Source organism: Pleurodeles waltl, chromosome 9, assembly GCF_031143425.1.
Source record: "Pleurodeles waltl isolate 20211129_DDA chromosome 9, aPleWal1.hap1.20221129, whole genome shotgun sequence".
NCBI classification, from domain to species: domain Eukaryota; kingdom Metazoa; phylum Chordata; class Amphibia; order Caudata; family Salamandridae; genus Pleurodeles; species Pleurodeles waltl.
Genome location: NC_090448.1, coordinates 934,022,923 through 934,045,981, shown reverse-complemented (window position 1 = coordinate 934,045,981; position 23,059 = coordinate 934,022,923). Strand labels below are relative to the sequence as shown.

Below are 23,059 nucleotides of genomic sequence, written 5' to 3'. Positions count from 1 at the left end.
AGCAGAGAGATCGCCAGCCAGGCAGGTAGCAAACCAAGCTGAGTGTAAATGGTTACTCCATTATTCTGTGGAGATCCGGCTGGCTTTTGCTTTCAGTTGTAGCACTATGAAAAGTTCCTCTTTCAAGCTAATATCACCTTCTTCACCAACAGAATCTTTTACATCTCCAGTTTGACAAAGGGGTTGTCATTAACCCCTCTAATTGCCACTGGTACCATACCCCATTGGATAGACCAGCTTTCCTCATGCTTCTCAGAGAAGATTCAACTAATGTATGATAACTTAGGAGCTTAGTCTGGCCATGTATGGATTCTTGCTTGGCCAAACCTGGTCATGTACTCAGTGTCAGTCTTGAAATCCATAGCCTCCACAATGGCACCAGCTGTGGCACAGCTGTGAAAACATTTTCTATTCTGGAGTTATATTGCAGTGTTTTAAGGACAGACTAATTAAGTAAGTAAGTAAAATGCTTAGCTTTGAGATCGAAAAGGATCCTGTCTTCAGGCCTTTTTCTCTGTTGCTAGCGGTGGCCAAAGTTGGGAAATAGTACCTTGCACACTGGCTTTGAAACTGTTTAGAAGAACTTAACATGTGCGACTTTCCTGAAACAGGATTCTATTTTGGACGGGTATTGGTACCACACTGGTCACTGTACTTACCTTGATTATCTCGTTATGATCCTAGGCACTTGGCACCTGTTGAAACTAATACTTCTAGATCTCTGACGTCTTTGAAACATTGAATCCTTCCAGCAGGTTGTTCTGGAGGGAATTACTTCACCCTGATTCTTCCTTTAAACTGGGTGGAGCCAGATTTTAGTACTTCACCATTTCAGTCTGAGCGAGCATATGGCCGTCATCTCTTTAGTTACACATTGTTCCTCTATGTCCAATATATATATAAAACCATTTGCCAGGATCACAAGATTTTTGCCTAATGTATGATACTCCGGCTTGTACACAGCCTTTATAAATATGACTAGGTCTCTGAGGCTCCACATGAATTGCTTTGGCTTCCGTTGACACAGCGGTTTACTTTACTGCCTTCTGCGTTTTCCCATTGGGCTTTCTGTGGTTTTGGACCAAAGTGTATTCAAGCTAAACTCTACCACTATATCCCTGTTCATCCTCCACACTTTGGTGCTGTCTTGCAGTTAGGTACTCAGCACATATTTGTCCTTTTCAGCACTGGTCCTGTAGATTTAGAATCTGGTGCACTTTGCTTAAATGTGAAGCATAAACCTGCCCATGTATCCATAAAGCCCACCAATCACATTAGGTATTTCTATTTGCCAGGCCTTTAGGATGGGGAAGTCCATACATCAGGAACCCATTTGGTGAGTATTAGCTGACAAACAACTCTCTCACTCATTTATCTCTGAGGAAGTTTATAAAGTTTGAAACAGGTTGTGATGTATTAGCTCCTTTTGGAGGGTGAAGTCCCTAACAACATGTTATACATGTAGGTTGTGGTTCAGAAATTGATAAGGTTAATGCATTGTTGTATCAAAGGCTATTTTATCTGGGTGTGATAATGTTTACAGTTAATGATTTTGAGTTGTGGCCATGATAAGCATGACTAGACAGTGAGTGGTGGTGTACACTTTAGTTGTTTAAATGCTGACATACTTTGACAAATGAAGCCTACCCCTCAGTCCAATGTCCCCAACTGCAGTCCAGATAAATAATGGAGAATCAATGGAGCTGAAATTGTTTAATTCATGTTTGTGATATTTGGGTGAATCAGGTTTCAGCTACTAGAGGGAGTTCATGATCCAAAACTGTAAATCTGAAGTCGTACGATAAGCCTCATTCAGTGGAAATAGTATTTTTTACCTGAGCCGCTTTGCTAGCCAGTGGTGTTATCAGGATAAGATTGACATGTTTTATTGTCTGATGGGGATGCAGGCTTTATTGCCTTAGCAGACTTTAATGTAGGTGTTTTTTTTGTGTCACTTTTATTTGTTGTATATCTGTCTTAGATTGTGGTTATGTGACTGATATGCTATGAACCTCCCTGCTTTATAGGGTTATAAAGCCAGAGGGGTACACGGAGACTGTTGGGCGCTGTACAGCAAATAGTGTCTCCTTACTTTGGGGATAGGGAGGGTGTGTGTGTGAGTGAGCGTTTTAGCTTTTGTTTTGATTTTATTAGGTATTCACTGGATGCTTTAAGGTGACGAGTTACTGTTTATATCTAAGAGTGATTTCTCACAGATAGAATAGAAAATGCATGTGGGGGGAAATAGTATGACAAGTGCCCCTCTATGACATTAGGCGCTAAATAATGAAAGGTCGGGAAATGCACATTATATACAAATCTATGATAGTTGCTTTATTAGTGTCTGAGGCCTGGGCTACTGACATTTTTGCCCCTCTCTATTTCCAGCTATACCAAATAACTACATAACAAGTATAGATAAGGTGCCTGACAGTGGGGTGGGTCATGCTTATTTCTTAATAATCCAGATCTAATGTCTACTATATCAGATTCTGCAGACCTACATACATGTAGGCTTGTTAAAATCAAATATGCAGTCACTAAATAATTACTGGTCCCTCAAACTGCAGGAATACCTAAAAGAAGGAGACATTGGGCTAATGGCTGCCAGCTCCTCCCAAATAGGGGAACTGAAACAGTCCTCCTAGGTGTTCAATCGGCATTCTGCCATATAATGGTCAATATTCGGATCCCTCCTCCTTCAGTGATTTTGTTTTTTTACCTTGCTCCTCCTTCCACACACTCCACAAACGCATTATGAGTGCAAGAATTAAGGGAACAGTGAAAGTGTTGAGGATGGCAGAGATCTGCCTTATAGTCTATTTTGGTAATAGTCGCTGAGGCAAGTTTAATTCCTCTTGGTGACTAGTGGCCTTTGGCATTCCTCAAGGTTTTTTCCTATTTCCTCTTTTATCCAGTCTATATATTTAGGCTCTCCATGTATTGCTGTGGAAAATAAAAAACTGTTTCCATAATTAATTTGATGATACTCTGGTCATCTTCCCTCTCCCCAACAGTCAAATCCAATCATTGACAAGTGGAGACTTTCTTCAGCAAAATAAGATCACTTGGGGTCAAAATTAGTTAACTCATTTAAGGCAAGACTTAGGGCTACATGTATCATTATCCCGGTTTGCATTTCCCAAATAGCGATTTTTAAGAAATCGCTTTTTAAGAAATGCAAAATGGGATGTATGAAAATTGCGATTGGGTAATAGCGATTTCTTAAAAGTCGCAATCGCTATTACCGAGTCACAATTAGGGAATGGGACTCCATTCATCCCTATGGGCCTGTAGGCCTGTTAGGTATTCACAAATTAGGCAATCAAATCCCATGCCATACGGGCATGTGTGCACTACATGTCATTTAAAAAAATGCATTTTTAATGCATTTTTAAAATTGCACATGGTTACCACCAAATTGGATTTGGTGGTAATTGCATTTCCTAAATGCCCAATTCGCATTTAGGAAATGCATGATACATTTGCTTTGGAAAACGCAAATAGGAATTCCCTATTTGCGATTTCCAACTTAGCAAATCGCAATTTGCGATTCCCTAAATGGAGTCGCAATTTTAAGGAATCACTATTTTAGTAATTCCTTCAAATTGCACTGCGAATTCCTTTCATAAATCACGAAAGGCGAGTTTGCGTGCGCAAACGGTGGAATTTACTGATTCGCACCGTTTGTGAATGCAAAATCCTTTGATACATCTGGCCCTTAGTTTCTGAAACACACTTGGCCTCATTCCACTTTCTCAGTAGGAACGCCGATGTCAAACCTAAAGAAAAGATCAACACTGTAAATTACTTTTTTGCTTGTATATTGGCTATGCGTGTCAGGTGAGCACTACTGTCTTAACTGCACATGATCTAAAACTGTTCAGGTAAGTATGGTTTTCAGTTCATGGGAAATATAGTAATGATTATTAGAGTAGTTGTACCTCTGAAAATTGGTTATTGAAACTCATTGATGAAATGAACAACTAAGGACACTGTCTTCAATTTACAATTCATCCAGCATTACACCTCAAGGACGTTGATCATCTTTGTAACTCTGTTTAATACTTGAAAGGCAGGATCTGACTGGAACAGCAAGAATGCTCTCCTATGTCTTATGTAAGTGAGTGAGTCTCACTGTTACTTGAGGAATAGAACCAGTGTCTTATGTAAAGAACCTTTAACGTTCCCAAAGGCAAAGGTAGAGCCCAGCAGAAGGGTGCTCATTTCCTTTTTCAGCTTGTTCTATCTGGAGAAAAATGCTTTTCTATTGTATACATCTTCCTGTAGCTACCTCACCTCCAGACTGGTCCAAAAAAGCTTTTTTCCCCAGCAATATCACTCCACTGCCGTCAGGTAACACAATGCAGCCTCAGCTTCGACTCTGCCGATGGATGAGGTGACACCAGAGTGTATTATGTGACAACAGACACTCTGGCATTGGTTCCTTTTTACAGGCCTCATCAGCACTGATATGGAGCTCTTACACCAAACAAATTCCTCAGCATTTCAACAGTGGTTAGGTCAAATGTTTAATCTGAAAGTTTCATGAAACCACATGACATCAGCATGTGGTTTCTGGGCTCTGAACACAGTGCTGCAGCCTGCAAGCACACCACATCCATACATTCAAAGTGGTAGGCCAAGTTATGTTTGGCCAAGGCCTACAGAAGGCACCAAACTGTTTTGTGGATGCTCCAATGCTACCAGTTTACTGGTTTATCTTTAGGACTGACAACCACTCCACATTTCTTTATAAAAGTACCGTCGTGGTGGCTTTGCTCCAGTGGTCTTGAGTCCATGTTTTTCTGGACTTGGACGAATGGTTGGTAAGGTGGAGTCCTTGGTGCTGCTCAAATATCATTTTGAGCAAACATCAACTTTCCAGTATAACTTTGGCTACATAAAGTCTTTTCCTACCCGAACTGGATCACTGATATTTGGGATGTGATTCTGAAGTTTCTGACATGTATGCCCGTTCTGCAGGTCTTGCTTGCACTTGGTCTCATGGACTAATGCATCCTATTGGTGTCTCACAACAGATGGCGGACGGACTCTCAACTGGAGCCTGAGGTCACAGGGCTTTAGCCACGCACTACTGTCTCCCTTCTCAGGCACACAGGGAAGGTAATTTTCCTTGAGCTCTGTTGTAAGATTTTCTGGGTTAACCTGTAACACTGCTTAATGCCATCTCCCAATCAAGATACTGCTCTTATCCTCATTCATAACTGGGTAGGAATCTGGGGAAGATCTATCCATCTGAAATTAGAAGAAAAAGTTATATACCTTTGATAACAGTATTTCTGGGGATACATAATCTTTCTACAGATTCCTCACTGCCCTTTCTTCTCCATTGTGAGTTAGTTCATGCTTAATCCCAAGTTATGCAAATATTTTGTGAGCTACATTTGCAGCTGTCATTGATACTCTCATTACATCTCTGCATGCATTAATTGGGCAAGGAAAAAGTTTCATGAACTGGTGCTTGCTCACCCATTGGCATTTATTATTGTCTAGTTTTGTCATGTTTGGAGGTGGAGTCACGGCTAAAGCTATATGGGGGACATCTGGTGGCACCGCAGAGTTATGGCTTGGGAAAAGCATACCAGTCTAAAAGGAGGATTCATAGGGTGAGGAATGTAAAATGTCCTAGCTAATGTGATACAAAGTTTCAGTTCTACTAAGGACACAGAGGTGAGGATTATGCTCATCTTTCTTTCCAGGAGTGTTTAAAGAAAAAAAACACAATTTCCCATAACCCTACAGGAAAGGACTACAAAACACAACAACCAAAGAACATTCCACCAAGGGTCCATATAATCGGTCTCTTCCTCAGGCACTTCTGCTTTCTTGATGCAACAGAAAAACACCATCTGCATTACTAGCCTTTAGTGAAATCATTACCTGAAGACAAAGAACAGCAACACAGCATTCACCACACCAGTCGCGGCTCCCCATCGATGTTGGGGCCGCAAGAGTGTAGTGAGGGTTCACCACCAGTAGAGGACAGAACGCTGTAATGAACACACATCTCTCTGAACATGCAGGGAAAGGGCACCTCACTCCAGGAGGGACGCTCTCCCCGCAGATGTCCCTATGCACAGCCCGAGCACTTGGGAAACCAAGACGCCCCACACAGTGTCAGTATTTGTTAAATTACAGTGGCAGATGTCCGTACAGGTCTGTAATTGTGGAAGCCTTTTAGAGGCATATTTTTCAACCGTTTAAGGGTTACGCTTAGTGTGTGTGACTGATGTGGGGCCTGGCCCAGGCGTAATAATTGTGTTTCTTCCCATTAAATTAGAGGGAGCTTGGTCCCTGGGGATTACCCCATTTTAACCCCATGCCTAGTCACGCTCAAATTTTCCTGGCTTTGTCCAGTCTCATATCAGTGCTCCAGCACATTCAAATTCCTGGGTTGCCACACAGCCAATAATTGGCCCTGTGGCCTGTTGTGACATTTGCCTGTCCACTGCGCATTACCCTCAGGAGGCCTACTTTAATATAGCGAGAGAAGTTGTTTTTCCTGTTATTGCAAGTATGTAGGCGGCGATTACGTGGAGGAGGAAACCATTTTGGTCCTGCCCATAGATAATGAATTTTGTGAAGCTATGGACGCCTCAATTCACCATGCAGTGGGCTCGGCCTTTGAACCACTAGAGAGACTCTTTTTCCAATTGGCGTATGCATGCCTTGTTCCCCTCAATCTACCATTGCCCCAGTCCACAGGTCTTCTAAAGCATAGACCAACCTGCGCAACGACCCCCAAAACGCAGGATTGAGTCAGGGTGGATCCGAAGGCTTTTGATAGGGTTAAGCAAGCGTTTGTAGAATCCCTCAGACCCACCTCCCCCTGCCGGAGACCTCACTGGATGCTTTACATGCCCCAGAGGAATCCATTAAGGTTTTGTCCACAGCAGACACCGATGACGGCGATTACCTTGGGGACTCAACTGATGAAGTGGGCCCATCGTGGCATTTGCGACCCTCCCCCTGGTCAGCAGACCGCCCTCAAGGTGTACAGGAACCCTCTGATATGTTGGACCCGGATAAGCTAGACCACCCCTGGTCATCCGAATGGTTTCCCTCTGACAATGTGAGTTTGTATTTAGAAAACTGTCTTAGGAAACCCTCTAGAGAACGACGGCCATGCTAAACTGCAGGCCGAATGTCCCCTTCTTTCTTTGCCAGGCAAATTATCCCCCACCTCCGAGACTGATCCGAGAATGGCCACCTTCCTGCAGAAATGTATTTACAATCCCAAGAAGGATATCGAAATGTCCTGGAACTCCGGCCTGGACAATTAATCGGATGTCACTGGGCTCCTCAGGAAAATCCTGGAACTGGCTGAATGGGCAAAATCTTTGGGTGCTGCCTAAGAGAGTTTGTTGGGTGGGCCCAACAGGAGGTCATTTTTTTGGGAGATGACAATTGTGCCTTCTCTGCGGAGTGGCACCGTTCACTAATCAGCACTACCCTAAACTCTGGAATCTCACTTTCACAGAGGCCGGGGGCAGTGGAGCAAGGGGGTCTATTTGGTGACCCTTTCATCAAAGAGTTATCCCAGTTAATGGCCACCTTCACAGCTCTCGACAAGGCACAGTCCTCCATTAAAATGTTGTTCCAACCATGCCTTTGTGTTGGCGGGGGGTCTAGTTTACAAATTCAAATTGGTATTTCCTCTGCCCCTTGGTGCTTCACCAAGGTTTTGAAACTAGTGGCGGAGCACCTAAGTGAGAAGAGATACCATTTGAACATTTATCTTGACAATTGCCTCTTGTTGGATTAATGCCCGTTTAGGTTGCAAGATAAACCGCAATACGCAATTACTCTCCTGGAGAATCTAGGCTTCCTCATTAATGCCAAAAGGTCACTGTTGATACCATTCAAACAAACCACCTTCCTAGGTTTTGTTATCAACTCAGTGCACAAGACTCTCAGTTTACTCTCCCGAAAAATTGCAAAGATTCGCATAGAACTGAGAAGGACTATCTCCAAACGATCTACTTTTTTACGGCAGGTGGCTTTGATAGTGAGGCTTCTACCCTCTTCTAGTCTGGCAATATTTCCTGGCCCTCTGCACTACAGGGCCTGCAATGGCTCAAGCCATTCACCTGCACAAGGGCCTTCAGCGTTCAGAGCAAGTTCCTCTGACGGAGGAGGTGAAGACTGAAATGCTTTGGTGGCTGTCTCACATGGAGGCGTGAAATGGCTATGCCACATTTGGCTCTGACCCGGACCTTATCATAATGCTGAATGCCAGCGGATCTAGTTGGGGAGCGTGCTGTGGCGATTCCTTTGCCGGCAGGAAGTGGTCCACAGGCGACCAGTCCCTCCACATCAACTGCCTAGAGCTTATGGGGAGGTACTTTGTGGTTCAGTGTTGGACAAATGACAAAGTGAATTGCTACGTACTATTGAAGATGGATAACTTGTCAGCAGTTCGCTACATCAATTATCTGGGAAGACCCAGGCCCAAATTCCTGGCGGATCTGGTCAAGGGGTTTTGGTCTTATTGCCTGACCAACAATATATCAGTCAGGGCGGAGTATCTTCCGAGGGCTGCCAATAAAATAACGGACTGGTGCTTGAAGGTGTGACCCGACGCAAGTTTGTGGTAGTTAGATCCTCAAGTGTTCTACAACCTCAATTCTCGCTGGGGTCCATTCACTGTGGATTGTTTGCCCCTTGATTGGATCACCAGACCCCTTGATACTTCAACTGGAAGCCAGATCCTCAAGATGTAGTGACAGTTGTATTTCTACAGTATTTATCAATGGAGAAGGTTTATGCATTCCCTTCATTCGCCATGATCATGAGAATGGTGGCACAAGTGCAGATAGGGGGTGCAGGTGGTTGTGAATCACGCCAGTTTGGAGGTCTCAAGTGTAGTTTCCAGTTCTTCTGGAACTGACCCATGGGTCAGAAATGCCCACTAGTCCTCCAAGGTTGTCTACCTATCGTGACCTGGAGGATTACCATGAGAGATGAAGAGTCCTGGGACTTTAACAAGATGCTTAAAGATTATTGGCCACAGCCTGGGCTGAAGGGACCTCTAAGCAGTAGGAATCTGCATGGTTCAAATGGTGCGTTGGTGTAAACAACGCAAAAAAGATCCTATAGGGTTCAACGTTGTCCCCATCCTAAATTTTCTGACATGCGTGGCATCTAAGGGCATGGTTATTGCACAGTTACCATTCCGGCTATCTCTGCGGGTCAATTCACGATTCAGGGTCTTTCGGTGGGAGAACTCCCGAAGGTATGCAAACTTCTGAGGGATATCTGGCTTGCTCTGCCACCAGAACCAAAATACTTCAATTTGTGGGACGGGAATGTTGTTTTGAATCTTTCTCAGTCACGGCAGAGGAATGAATATCTTTCACGTAAGGAGTTGTCAGCAGGATTGTCAATGCTGTTATGTCTAATTTCTTAGAGTCTCAGACATGAGAGCCCTGGACATTTCAAGTCATGCCTTTACCCCTCAGGGAGTAACTTTTTATGTTTCCAGGAGAACCAAAACAGATTTCTGAGTGATATCTTACCTGGCCTTTAGTAAGTTCCCTAAACTGTGTGCAGTTCGATGCCTTAAAGCATATGAGAATACGACAGAAGACTTACATCAACCAGGTGGACATCCACTCCTGATCTCCATGAGAACCTTTCAAATCAGTCTCATCCCCCACCATTGCTCGCTGGGTCCGCTGGGTTTTGCAAGAGGAAGGTATCAATGTGGCGCTCTTCGGAGCCCATTCAGTCAGATGGGCTATTGCCTCAAAAGCCTTTTCTCTGGGGGCTATCCCTGCTGAAATGTTTGCTACAGTACGATCTTTTTGAGTTGCATTTTATTTGAAGTAAGATGTTCATTGTACCTGAAAAACTTGCATATCTTACTTATAGAGCAGCAGATCTGTCCTGCATTATCCGTGCATTATTCACTCTGTCATAGTGATCTGCTATCATTATTTATGGTTTTTCTCCAATGTGCTGGTGTACTTAATTTATCTTACGATTGGCGTTTTGGTGAATATTTAATTACATAGCTTTGATAGTCTTAACCTGAAGAGATGTTCCCACTATCAAATCTGCTGACCACTGTAAGTTGCAATGTGGTTCCGGTCACTCTTGAGACTTGCTTAGTGGCAGTGGTTGCAGTAAATGATTTTTTTGATGGGATTAGATGATTTAACAGTTGACATCAGAGTCTTGTGGTACCTGTAATCTAGGTAATTTCGGATGCAATTTTTTAAGGCATTTGCTTCTGAGATCATACAGTCGCAGAAAGAATGATTGAACTTTTGTTTCTCAGTTGCAATCAGAGAAAGAAATCCCAATTTGAGTCTTGGTCAGCAATGAGACCTTGATGTTCGAAGGCTTAGCAAGTAACTAATATTTTTAATAAAATAGCTTTTGTAGCCTGATCACAGATTATGGATTATAGGGCCCATTGAACCTGGGTTTGGTGTGTCATGAATTTACTTTTTGTAAAGTTGGCCTTAAGTCCATTCAAGTTGTTGTATTCCTCTAATCCGTTTATCTGCTACTGAAAGCCCAATACGTAAAATATGTACCAAATCACCAGCATAGGCTAAGTGGCTGCAGTTGTCTGCGGTTTGGGGAGTGTCCATCGGGATGATTCAAGACCTCTGGTTTCTCAGAATTATATATAAAATTAGAGGGGCCGTCTTAAACACCAGTTGATATTTAAGGTGTTAAGCTAGACCCATCTGACAGTATCAACCCGATTAGATAATATAGCAGACTATGATTGATTCAATATCCCCCTACAAATTTGTTCCCTAACCAAGTCTTATCCACTTTGTCAAAAGCTGTTGAATAATCTTTAGAACAAGTAACTACATTATTACGCATTCCTTGTATGGCGTTATTGGCTGAAATGAATAGTCAAATGTTGTCAGTAGTGAAACTATTGGTACTTGGTAAAGTTTGATGATATCCAATGTCTATTTCACCAATTTGCTAGGCAGGGTTTTCACAAGTATTTTCCATCTGAGTTTTATAATGCAGTGAGTTAATTGACTTGTTCAGATTTTGAGTCACATTTATAAATTGGTTGCAAAATGGACTCTTTCCAAGGTAAAAAAAAATCAACCAGTCAGAATGTTAGTATACAATGGGGTCAGTACAGAGCTTCAGTTGTTCGGATTAATCTGTAGTAGAGCTATTGAGATCACATTAGGCCGAGTTGGTTGTTACGGTCTACACCATTTGATTATTTGTATGACAGTTGCTTGTATAATTGTACACTTTGCCTGATCCTTTTTGATAACATAGGTAGTCAGTCTATGCCATACATTCTTTAATACATTTTCTTTACTTGCTATATGTAATATTATAGTCACAGTTTTTTGTGACAAGAGGTTCCTAAAACTGTTATTGCCCAGATGTTTCGGGAAACTTTTGATTCAATTGATTCAAATATTTTGACCTCAGTTTCTTGCTCTTCACGTTTGATTGCAAATATGTTATTTTTCAGGCTGTGTTACAGTTGTCTGATTTCTTAATCCCTGAAACCAGAAGGAGGAGACTTCATAAACAAATTTATAGCTTTTTTTAAATTTAATTTTCTTCTGATAGTGAAAAAGTGAAGGATCTTCCTTTCCTAGGTCCAGATTTTGTTAATCCTATTTATAAAATAATTGAAGATCCCATAGACGATTTACCTTTTCATTATTAAAGATATAGTTCCACGTTATTTTAACTGCAATGCTCTCTGCTGCAAGTGTGCTTGATTAGTTGAATTGAAAATTAATCGGTTCATCGAACAGCACATTTTCCGAAAGCACACTACCCCAAGAACATCTGTCTAACAATGGAAAATGTGCCATTTTTGTTGGGACAAACCAATAGATGCTGCTCTATTGCTATTTACAGCTTCATTCCTATAAACTGCTCAATCCTGATTGTCTTCCTGCTCAAGTTTTTTTCATGTATGAGCATTCAGAAATAACATTTTTATAGTCAAATGTCTGGTCTTCGCCATCGCAGAAAGTATTTAACTTTAGCGTAACCTATCGGAAAATGTAAATATCTATAGGTCTGTATCAATGACGATTTAAAAATGTGTTTTTATCCTGCTGCTTTTTGACCTGTTTTTTTAAACTTTTCCATATGAGCAATTGTAGATATATTCTCTTTACCTTGAGTCTTTCAGCTACATCCTTTGCAAGAGTTGTAAAGAATGTTGTGTATCCTGAATTTTCCCCATGATGTTCACCATTATTATCTCTTTTGGAATTTGTCTGTTGAAGTCCAACGTCTACCCTTTATTTTGGGTAATGCTATGTTGTACTATTTTACTTTGGTCTGTGCAACTATTTTTTTGTTTTTATTTTCAGTTGGCAGTTATCAGTAAATAATTTTTTTCAGAAATAGAAGTCTACAAATGATGCAAAGCGTTGGTGTGGGCTGCTTTTGACCATTTTGGGAAGAACACCCATTTTTAAGCTAATGCTCCCTAAACTGCTTTATTTCCTCCAAAACCCATATTATGCAATCCCAGAGGAATTGTTTACTAAAATAGGTAGGTGAGGAAACTGTGGCATAAGGGGCCCCATTGGGTTAGACTACGTACATGCAAAAAAATTCCTACAATGGGGGCATATCCTTTCCGGATGTGCAGCCATACTAGTGTGCAGAGCACCTGATACCTATAAATGATTGGTTGTTTGCACCAAGAACTCGCCCTACCTACATGTTCGAGAAGGCCCGCTGCTGCCTTGCTCCCCCCCTGCACTATATATACATGATGGGACGGGTAGGAGCAAGTTACTGCTGGCGACACAGAGGACAATGGATGTTTGGAAGAGGGCCACTGAGGTCATGGGATGGACATCTAAAGTGACCCATGAAACACCTCTGTGAGAAGGATGTATGATGAAAGAACTATTGAAACTACGAGGCTTTGAACCCTGGGATTTAATTGGTACCTCCAAAGTAGGTAATATATTGGAAAATGGGGACTTAACGCCCTTTCCCTCTGTGCCACAGGAATTTTACCTTCATCAGAATCAGTACCTAATATTTGCACAGCTCCGGCATGCATGGTTGGCAGAAGGGCCCTGCTTCAGGGTAGCCTGCTCATGGAGGAGCTTGGGAGAACGGCCGTCTTATATGCCTACAAAACAACAAATAATAATAATAGCCTTGACACGCTTGGTAAGCTGCGGGACCAATGGGTGGTAAACCTTGGGGACATTGATGGCAGCCCTGATGCATACATAGGAAGTTGCAATAAAATCACGACTCTGGCTTATATAATTTAAGATACTTCACCATTATAGAGCCTGGATGAATTGGATGGGGGAGGGCAGCCTTCCTGGATTGTCTGTGGTGTATGGGGGCTAGTGGTGTTTTCTTCAACACACTTTTGGGCTGCCCAGACATACAGACATATAGTGGGCGAGAGTGGTGGGAGAACTCTTGGAGGTCCTAGAGGTAGATGTTCCAATGGACTCGAAATGTATCCTTCTAGGAATACCACCTGAGATGTCCAAAGGGCACAACTCCTTTTCTGCAATCTGGGCTTGATTGTGGCGAAAAGGGATGTGGCCAAATATTGGAGTGTGTGAGGTCCCCTCCTTGTGTCAATGCAAAGCTGGTATGGATATGTACATGGCGGCGGAACAAGTTACCTGCAAGAACTGGGGGTGTCCCTGTAAATTCAGAAAAGTGTGGCTAAGTTACTGTGACTGGGGACCCGAGGTGAATGAGGCCAGTGCAATGGAACCAGATACTATGGATGCCCAGACGGTGACGTCTGGATAGTTACACCCCCAGCTGCATGATCTCTGGTCTCCCTGTTTTCCCTGCTGTAGGGGAACTAGAGGGTACAGTTGCTGATGGAATGGTTGTCTTGGGGGTAGTTTCTCTTGACAGTTCTCTCCCTCCCTCCCCCTGATATTTTTCATGCCATTGCAGTTTTGAACATAGTACGCTTGCTGTCTTGAAAATATGTATGCTTTGATAGTACCACTTCGAGTGCTCAGCACTGCCTCTTTGTTTGCTGTTTTTGAAAATCTAATGAAAATATATTTTTTTTAAATAGATGTCTGCATGTTATTTTCTCCAACTGGGAAATTATATCAGTTTTCATTGTTGTTATCTGATTTTAAAGGTCTTACGACATTCTTATATTCGTAGATTTATATTTTTTATGGCACCCGCTCCAATGCTGAATTTGTGATCCACAATGGTTTCTTCTTCGATAATAATTCGCATGACCGAGTTAAAATCAAGCTTGGAGTGAGTAAAAGTGACAGACTATACGCTATGAAGGCAGAGGTCTTGGCTCGTGCTGGCATTCCCACGTAAGTGTAACATGTTTTTTAATCATAAATCAAAAACCTAATCATTATTGTTTGGTATACCTTTTTGTAAATTAAAATTACCCTGTATCATTATAGCCCACCTCCTGTCAGCTTTGTTTATGCTGGATGTTGTTATTCTCGCTCATTGGCGTTTATAGGTGTAATAAACAAATAAGTTTGAAGGATCGTAATGTCACCAGATTTAAGTATAATTTCTATGTTAGCAAATTGTTAAACATTTTCTTTTATGTGGTTTTATCTTAATTTGATTGCGGATAGATGTAAATCGTTAATTTGTAATACATGTCTATGGGTTGTATCTCTAGTAAAACTCATTTAACTATTTTAAACTTGAAAATACTGGGTGTCTACTTGCTTAAGATAACAAATGCAATGCATTGTTGTATTTTTGATCTCAAACAGATGTATAAAAAAACTACTTGTCTTGAAATGTTTGGGGAGAGTCATGAAAAAAGATAGACTTGGCTCTAGAAGTATTTTGATGCATGCTTGAGATGCCTTCAGTGCTGTGAAGTTCAGCTATGGGTTTAATTTGTGCCATATCTTTGGAATCTTCGGGTTTATCTTTTGTTGGCCTTAAGGTATTGGATGGACCAAGGTACAGTTTCCTTTGGTTTGAGTTTTTGTGTGTGCGTGTCTGCTTAGGTTTATTTTGAACTGAAGCTAGAGTTCAGGGTCGGACTGACACAGGAAATAAGCTTGGGCACCAGAATAAAAGTCGGTCTCATTAGTGAATCAGGTAGCTAACAAAGTAGCCCATATTTGCAGTTCGGGGCAGTTTTTAACTTTTGAACACGAGCTGTGTAGGTGTTTTGCAATGTATGAGAGACTGCATACAGTTGTGCTTGCTGCAGTAAATGTTTGTGGTAATGTCAACGAAATGAGCAGAAAAAACGACCCACCAGGCTATAAAATAGACTCACTAACAGCCAAAAAACAGCTGATGCACTTACCAGTAAGACCAGCCCTTTAGGCACTGCCAGATTACCCTATAGGCCTGTCCGACCATGTTGATGTCTTGGACGTCTCTTATGAAATCTGTAGCGGAGTCCCCTGTGAAACTAAGGTGACTAAGATAGCTGTTGGTCACTATGGATTTGAGGGAGTGTTAATTAAAGGTGACTGGTTAACAGATCAAGTGAAAAGAGATGGGTTGCTTGGGTGAGTGTGAGTTATAGACGGCTTATAAGTAATTCAAATGAGGTGGTGGGGAGTAACATGAGTGTTGTGAAATGCATTCTGGACTTGAGAACGACAGGCTGGACAGGTTAAAGATTTGTAAGTTATTGACTTCTGTAGCCACTGAAAGTGAGTTTACCAAACCTGGCAAAGGGTGGTTGAGCCGTGTGTTATTAATTATACAATATAAACATTGTAGCAAGCACTGAATTTTGCTGTGTGTACTTTGTCCTTGTATAGAGTAAGCATTATTGAACAAGAGTGAGGCGGGATGTGTCAAGGGGGTGGGGAGGTTATGTGTGAAGTAGATGATGTAGTAAAGTGTGACTATGTGTGTTCCTCTAGTTGATTTGTGGGTTTTCGGGGTGGATTAGATGACGGGGATTGGGAAATATGTTTTGGGAATTTGTTTTGAAGAAGCTGTTAGGAGAAAGGTGGTTTATTGTCTGCGGGTCCGGATACGCTCCAGGACCATTGTAGATCACTCTTCTGTCTTCGTGATCCAGTGAGTTAAACAGGGAGATACTGTAGGAATCACACTTAGCAGTACTGGCCATTTGCAATGGCTGGGCAGGAGTGTCTTGCAACCCCAACAGAGGAAGGAAAGTTGGAACTGTCTTGCATTACTATGGGTTCTCCACTCAACAGCCCGCTGGACTAATTTTGTGTGATCTGTTGCCCCATGCTGCTGTGCTCTCTTTCCACTTTTGTATGAGCTATCCTACCACACAGACCCTTTATTCTTAACTTAATTCAGCATCTCTGTAACCTAATTGTTTATTACACGAATATCTTATCCTTAGTCCAGTACTTGAGTTCAGTATGCTTTAAAGCAAGGCCTGAAATACAAGAAGCACACAGCTTGTTGGAATAATTGAGCTTGGAGATAATATCCGAAATGCTGTTTGTAATGCCCTTGAACTTGCGCCTGGCCAACTGAAGAGTGTTTAGTGTCCATTCATTTTTATCCCTTTTTTTACATTCCATTCTAATTTACTCATTACTCAATATGACAGACAGCTTATTCTGTCTGTGAATTTGGAAAGTATGGCATCGGTTTTCCCTTGCGTTCCTTCTGGAGCACTGTAGCCACACAGTAGTTCCTTGGGCATCACTCCTTATTGAAATAACAAGGTTTACTACTTAGCAAAAATGTTTTGGATTCTGAAGCAGTACAAACGTGGTACATGGACTGATTCTGTGAGTGCTATTCGCTAAGATAAGCAGAGTTGTGACGTGTCTTCTCTGGGCATTGTGATATCACTGTCTTAATTATAATGTGTGAAGCTAGGTTTGGGCGAATTTGTGAAAGCTGCTTACCTGAGGTCAATCTTTAGTCAGGTACTACTTAACATGGTAGAGTGTGAGTCAGTGAACAACACATTTGTTTCTTGTATTTTAATGCCAGTTTTTCTCATGAATATTATTTTATTTGAATAATCTGATAGAAACTTCTAGTTGCAGATTCCTTACCTTAGAATTTCCCACAGGTGTCAGACTGGATCCAGAGACTTTTTTTCAAGCTGCACCCTTGAGCGGTGTTTGGTTGGTGTCGGTTGACTCTGTGTCCGTTGTGGACATTGTGGTTGCTGTGATGACGTTGCGGTGACGTCAGTTCTTTTCTTTCCATGCCACGTGCTGATCCGAAGAAGAGCTACCCTGGTCACTTTTTGACCGGCCTCTACAATTTTGTTGACGTTTGTGGTGACTGTTGGTGTGTCTAAGGATGTCCCTGAAGACCGGGTTTAAGCCTTGCAAGGATTGTCACCGAATGATGTCGGTGAAGGATCCGCATCGGGTCTGTTTGGGGTGTCTGAAGCACGACCATGACCCGAAGTTGTGCTCCGAGTGCCATGCCATGCACCCTAGGACTTTGAAGAAGCGGTCCCTAAAGCTAATGGCGGCCCGGTGCTCAACTCCGCATCGCTCCAGGTCTCGTTCGAGAGAAAGGTCTTGAGACTGGCTGCGGAGTCATCACCACTTGTCGTACTCTGAATCATCGGGACATTCGGGTAACAAAAAGAAGATGTTAAAGAAGGCCAAGCATTCTTCAGCTTCACCCAGTCGTTTGAACGATGTGACGCGGGAACAGCATCATCGCTCTAGGCCTCCGTCCGCGGAGCCTACTACTGGGTCTCCCCTCCGCACCACCACCTCTGTCCGGCAGCCGGAGCGACCCATTCCCATCTAAAATAATTTTATGAGGCCATGTGTCTCATTTTTGAGCAGTCCAACCCCCCTGTGGCAACTTGGGGCCTAAAGGAGTCGAAGGGGGGACTTTCGAGTTCCACTCCGGCCACTGGGAATCTCTCTGGATCTGCATCCGGAACCGCACCAGCGCAGGTAGCACCACTGAGACCTGCGCCGGCGAAGTCGTCAACGCTCCTGACATCGGTTTGCCTCACAATCGACATCAACCCGATCCTGATCCTTGATGAGCCGGAACAGCGTAGGCCGACGCCGCTTCCGACTTCGTTGGGGCCTAGCCGCCCCAGGTTGGGTTTAGACCCTTTTTTCTATGGGTATGAATGCGAGGCAGGGATGGAGGGGTTACTGGAACCTTATGAATACTAGCAAGAAGACCTAAACATGCACTGGGCTCAGGTATTGAGCAAGGCCAGTAGTCTTGTTACCTACCCAGACACTGGCATGCTGTCTCCTCCTACTGTAGCTACGGCGGAGGGAGCTTCTTACTCCATGGTGGTCAATAAGGCACCCAAGGTCCTTGGCCTTGAACTGTTGTGGTCAGGACTAATTTCCTGACGGAGGTGCTTCAGAATGGAGCGTCTGCTTCAGAGCCTCTCCTTCCATTCATTGAAGCCCTCACCGATATCCTTCCGGGTATCTGGTCCAAACCCAGCACAGGAGCTCCTGTGAATAGGGCAATCGCTCACCGCCATAGGCCCGCTCAGAATGACTCTAAATTCCTGCCCGAACACCCCATGCCTGCAAGCTTGGTCATTCAGGCATCTTCGTCATCTGGCACATTCCCTTCCGCTCCCCTGGATAGAGAATCAAAAAGACTGGACCATCTTGGGAAGATGTTGTTTTCTTTCTCCAGTCTGGCATTGCGGTCGGTGAACACTCTTTGTAAGTTCACCATTTGATTTGGACTGGACACGACCTACTCTCTAGGTAGATTGGTTGCGTCGATAGTCTCATTACGACGACATGTCTGGTTGAGAACTTCTAGTTTTTCGGGGGATGTTCAGCAGACCCTCATGGACATGCCCTTTGATGGCTCCCATCTCTTCGGAGATATTGCAGACTTGCTGAAGAGATTTAAGGACTCCCGGGCTACGGCTCGGTCCCTTGGACCTTCCACTGCTCCTCTTCCCCAGCAGTCTGCCTTTTGCCCCTTTTGTGGGCCATGGGAGGGACTCCCTGCCGTACCCCTTCCCCAGCCACCGTGCCACGCATGCTGTTCAGCCTCTGCATGGTCAGGGACGCGGAATCCCACTGGCTCGTGGGACAGGGAACCAGAGGTCTGCCCAGTCCACCCCCGCTGCAGCCTCCAAACCTTCCTAGTCTGCCCCACCTCCGGCCAGTTGGTGGCAGGATATGCCATCACCTGCCCCACTGGGAATCCATCACGACTGACAGGTGGGTTTTGCAGATCGTCCGCAGGGGCTTCTTCCTCCTCTTTGAGACTTCCCCTCCGGCCATGCCTCCATTTTTTGCCCACCTAACGGAGGATCACTTGGCACTTCTCCGCAAGGAAGTTGCGGCGCTCTTGGCCAAGAGGGCCGTAAAGATGGTTCCTGTGCCAGAAGTAGGCTGTGGTTGTTATTCTCACTACTTTCTGGTGCCCAAAAAGACAAGGGCTTACATTGTATCCTCGACCTCAGGACCCTCAATCTCTTCCTCAGGAAGGAGAAGTTAAAAATGCTCACCTTGGCTCAGGTGCTTTCTGCCTTAAACCCAGGAGACCGGATGGTGGCGTTGGACTTGCAAGACGCTTATTTTCATATCCCCGTCTTGCCTGCCCACAGGCGTTACCTACGATTCATGGTAGGTTATGAGCACTTTCAGTTTACCGTGCTCCCCTTCGATTTACCAGTGCCCCTCTTGGGTGTTCACGAAAGTAATGGCAGTGGTTGCAGCTCATCTGCGCAGGTCGGGGATTTCAGACATTTCCCTACCTGGACGACTGGCTGTTGAAGGCGGATACGCCCCAGAAAGTCATCTCCCCCCCTTCAGACTACAGCGAACCTCCTGCACATGCTGTGGTTCTCTATAAACATGTGAAAGTCATACCTGACCCCCCCTCTCAGATGCTCCCTTTCATCGGAGCTGTTCTGGACACAGCGCAGTTTTGGGCCTATCCTTCTGATCAGCGAGTCCGGGATATTCAGGCAATGATTCTGATATTTCAGCCTCTATCCTGAGTCTTAATGAGAATGACTCTGAAGCTGCTGGGCCTCATGGCCTCCTGCATCCTGCTATTGACACATGCCAGATCGCACATGTGGGCTCATCAGTGGGACCTGAAGTTCCAGTAGGCGCAATCTCTCCGACATGGTCCAGATCTCGGAGGGGATTGCGGAAGATCTGCAGTGGTGGCTTTCGAATCAGGCTTGCGTCAAAGGCAGATCCGTCTCCCTTCCTCAACCAGAATTTACAATAGTGAGTGACGTGTAATTTCTGGGATGGGGCGGCCACATGGGAGAGGCGGAGATCATAGGCCTCTTGTCTCTGGCGGAGTCCGGACTTCACATCAACCTGCTGGAGCTCCTGGCGATCAGACTTGCGTTGAAAGCATTTCTTCCCTCTATCAAAGGGAAAGTGGTGCAGGTGTTCACGGAAAACACCACGCTATGTGGTGCTGCAACAAACAGGGTGGTGTGGGGGTCCTGGACCCTTTATCAAGAAGCGCTGCGCCTCTGGACATGGCTGGCACATCAGCGCATTTCTATGGTGCTTCAATATCTGGTAAGCGCTCTGAACGCCATAGCGGACGAACTCAGCCGTCGATGCATAGTCAATCACGAATGGCGTCTCCATCTGGAGGTGCCGCAAGGCCGCTTTCAGCAGTGGGGAGAGCCTTAGTTAGATCAGTTCGCCTCTGCAGAGAATGCGCAACGTCAGCAGTTTTGCACGTTGGAGTTTCCAAGGCAGTTCTCGCTCGCCGATGCTTTTTGTCTCGATTGGAGCTCAGGCCAGACTCCTGTATGCCTTTCCACTAATACCACTTCTTCCCAGAGTTCTAAAGAAGATCAAGAACAACAGGGCCCGTCATTCTTATGGCTCTGGACTGGGCATGAATAGTATGGTATCAAGAGCTATTGAGCATGGCCACAGATCCTCCGATCAGACTTCCCCTTCAGGAGAATCTTCTGACGCAGCAGCAGGGGGTGGTTCTCCACCTCAACCTGTCCAGTCTCCATCTTCTTGCATGGAGATTGGGTGGTGGCAGTTTGACCTTCCACCCGAAGTCTGCAATGTTACCTTGGCAGCCAGGTGTCCCTCCACCAAAACGGTATAAGCCTGTCGTTGGCATACATTTGTGGTATGGGGCACGGACAAATCAGTTGATCCTCTCTCTGCCCCTTCTTCTGAAATCCTTTTGTTCATTCTTTCCTCAGCCTGTCAGGGTTTTGCCTTGGGCACTCTTAAAGGCTACTTATCGGCTATCTCAGCATTTCTTAGATTGCCAGATCAGCCTTCTCTTTTCAAATCCCTTATTGTGGGGAGATTCCTCACAGGTCTTACTCATTTGTATCCTCTCACTCCATTTATTATGCCTCAGTGGGACCTCAATTTTGTCCTCACTTAATGTGTCCCCCATTTGAGCTGTTACACAATTGTCCTCTGAGACTCCTTACCCTCAAGACTGTGTTTCTGATGGCTACCGCCTCTGCTCACAGAGTGAGTGAGCTCCAGGCTCTTTCAACGAAGCCTCTATTTTTGTCTGTACATCCTGACAAAGTAGTGCTACGCACAAGGGCTTCCTTACTTCCCAAGGTTGTCACGTGGGCCTGTCCATCACTTTGCCTACTTTTTACGCACCCCCACATCCTTCTCATGAGGAGGAGAGACTCCAGCGCCTGGATCCAAAAAGAGCATTGGTGTGCTATCTTGATCGCACTGAAGATTTCCGGGTGGATGATCAACTCTTTGTTGGGTATTTGGGTGCGAAGAAAGGGAAGGCCGTGCAGAAGCGTACCATCTCACGATGGGTGCATCTCTGCATCAAAACTTGCTACACTTGCCAAAGAAGCAACCTCCAAAGGATTTGCGTGCTCACTCAACCAGAGCAACTGCTGCTACCACAGCGTTAGCATGCAGAGTTTCTGTCCTGGACATCTGTCAGGCAGCAATATGGGCATCCTTGCACACGTTTACTAAACATTACTGCCTAGACAGTCAGGTCCTCAGAGACGGCTACTTTGGCCGTTCGGTCCTGCAGGACTTTCTAGTATGATTTTGGTTCACAGCCCTCCTCCTAGGATGATATTGCTTGGATATCTAATCTAAGGTAAGGAATATGCAACTAGAAGTCCCTATCAGATGACAAGTTACTTACCTTTGGTAACCATTTATCTGGTAGAGACATATTCTAGTTGCAGATTCCTTACCGACCCACTGATCCTTCCTGCTTGCGAACTGATTTTCAGGGACAGGGATTCCCCTTTTAGGGCCTAAGCACTGACACACCACTTCAGTGTTCTTCATGGCTCCGTGCTTTGGCATAGAAAGTTGTGAAAAGAAACTGATATCACAGCACCGAGGCAGCGCCTGTTTTCGACCCCTACACCTTTGACAGGCACGGAGTCGACCGATGCCACCTAACGGCGCCCAAGGGTACTGCTTGAAGAAAAGTCTCTGGATCCATTCAGACGACTGGGGGAAATTCTAACGTAAGGAATCTGCAACTAGCATATGTCTCTACCAGATAAAACGTTACGGAAGGTAAGTAACTTGTTAGTCAGCCTCCTTCAACTAAATCACTGTGACAAGCTCAAATCAAACAACCACATTACCCACATTTGTCTCTTGTTCAAGACCAAATGCATGCAAGACATCTACATTTTTTCCTACAACTAATCCATTGACTGTGGATGTTCTCTGCAGTGGCTACTTTGGCCTCTAGCCATTCTCCAATCCCAGACCTAAGCTATTCCTTGGGCTAGTTATGGATTGCTTCCACTCCTTCATTCAAGGTGAGCACCTGTTCACCGTAAGCAAGGCAAGGCAAAATGTATGAAAACGCTTATACCTCTCTTGGGCTCCTAAATTCCTCCAAATTGGGATGAAGTTTTAATTTTTATCTGGATTGGGACCCACGGCTGTTTGGTCCTCGAACAGACTGCCACCTTTGTTTGTTAGTCTTAAAAGAAACAGTCACCCAAGATTGTTTGTTGTGTGATCCTCTTTATCCTTGAGTGTTCATGAGATTTACATCTCTGAGTACTCTATAGGGGATTCCACAAGCTTTTGGCGAGGGCAAAGACCACCTCTTTTGTCTTTGTCATTCATGTTTCCTTGAATGCCATCTGCACAGCAGACATTTGGTATGTAACATTAGTTCA

At 44.2% G+C, this 23,059-nt stretch overlaps 1 protein-coding gene across 2 annotated transcripts in view; it reads left to right on the top strand.

Annotated features, from left to right (window-relative positions):
• SETD3 (SET domain containing 3, actin N3(tau)-histidine methyltransferase) overlaps positions 1-23,059 on the top strand; it is a 387,484-nt gene that overhangs the window by 345,665 nt on the left and 18,760 nt on the right. For both annotated transcript variants that reach the window (XM_069208287.1, XM_069208286.1), the window contains exon 10: positions 14,161-14,327. In XM_069208287.1, the coding sequence (XP_069064388.1) occupies positions 14,161-14,327 (167 nt within the window). The remainder of the gene's footprint in view (positions 1-14,160; positions 14,328-23,059) is intronic.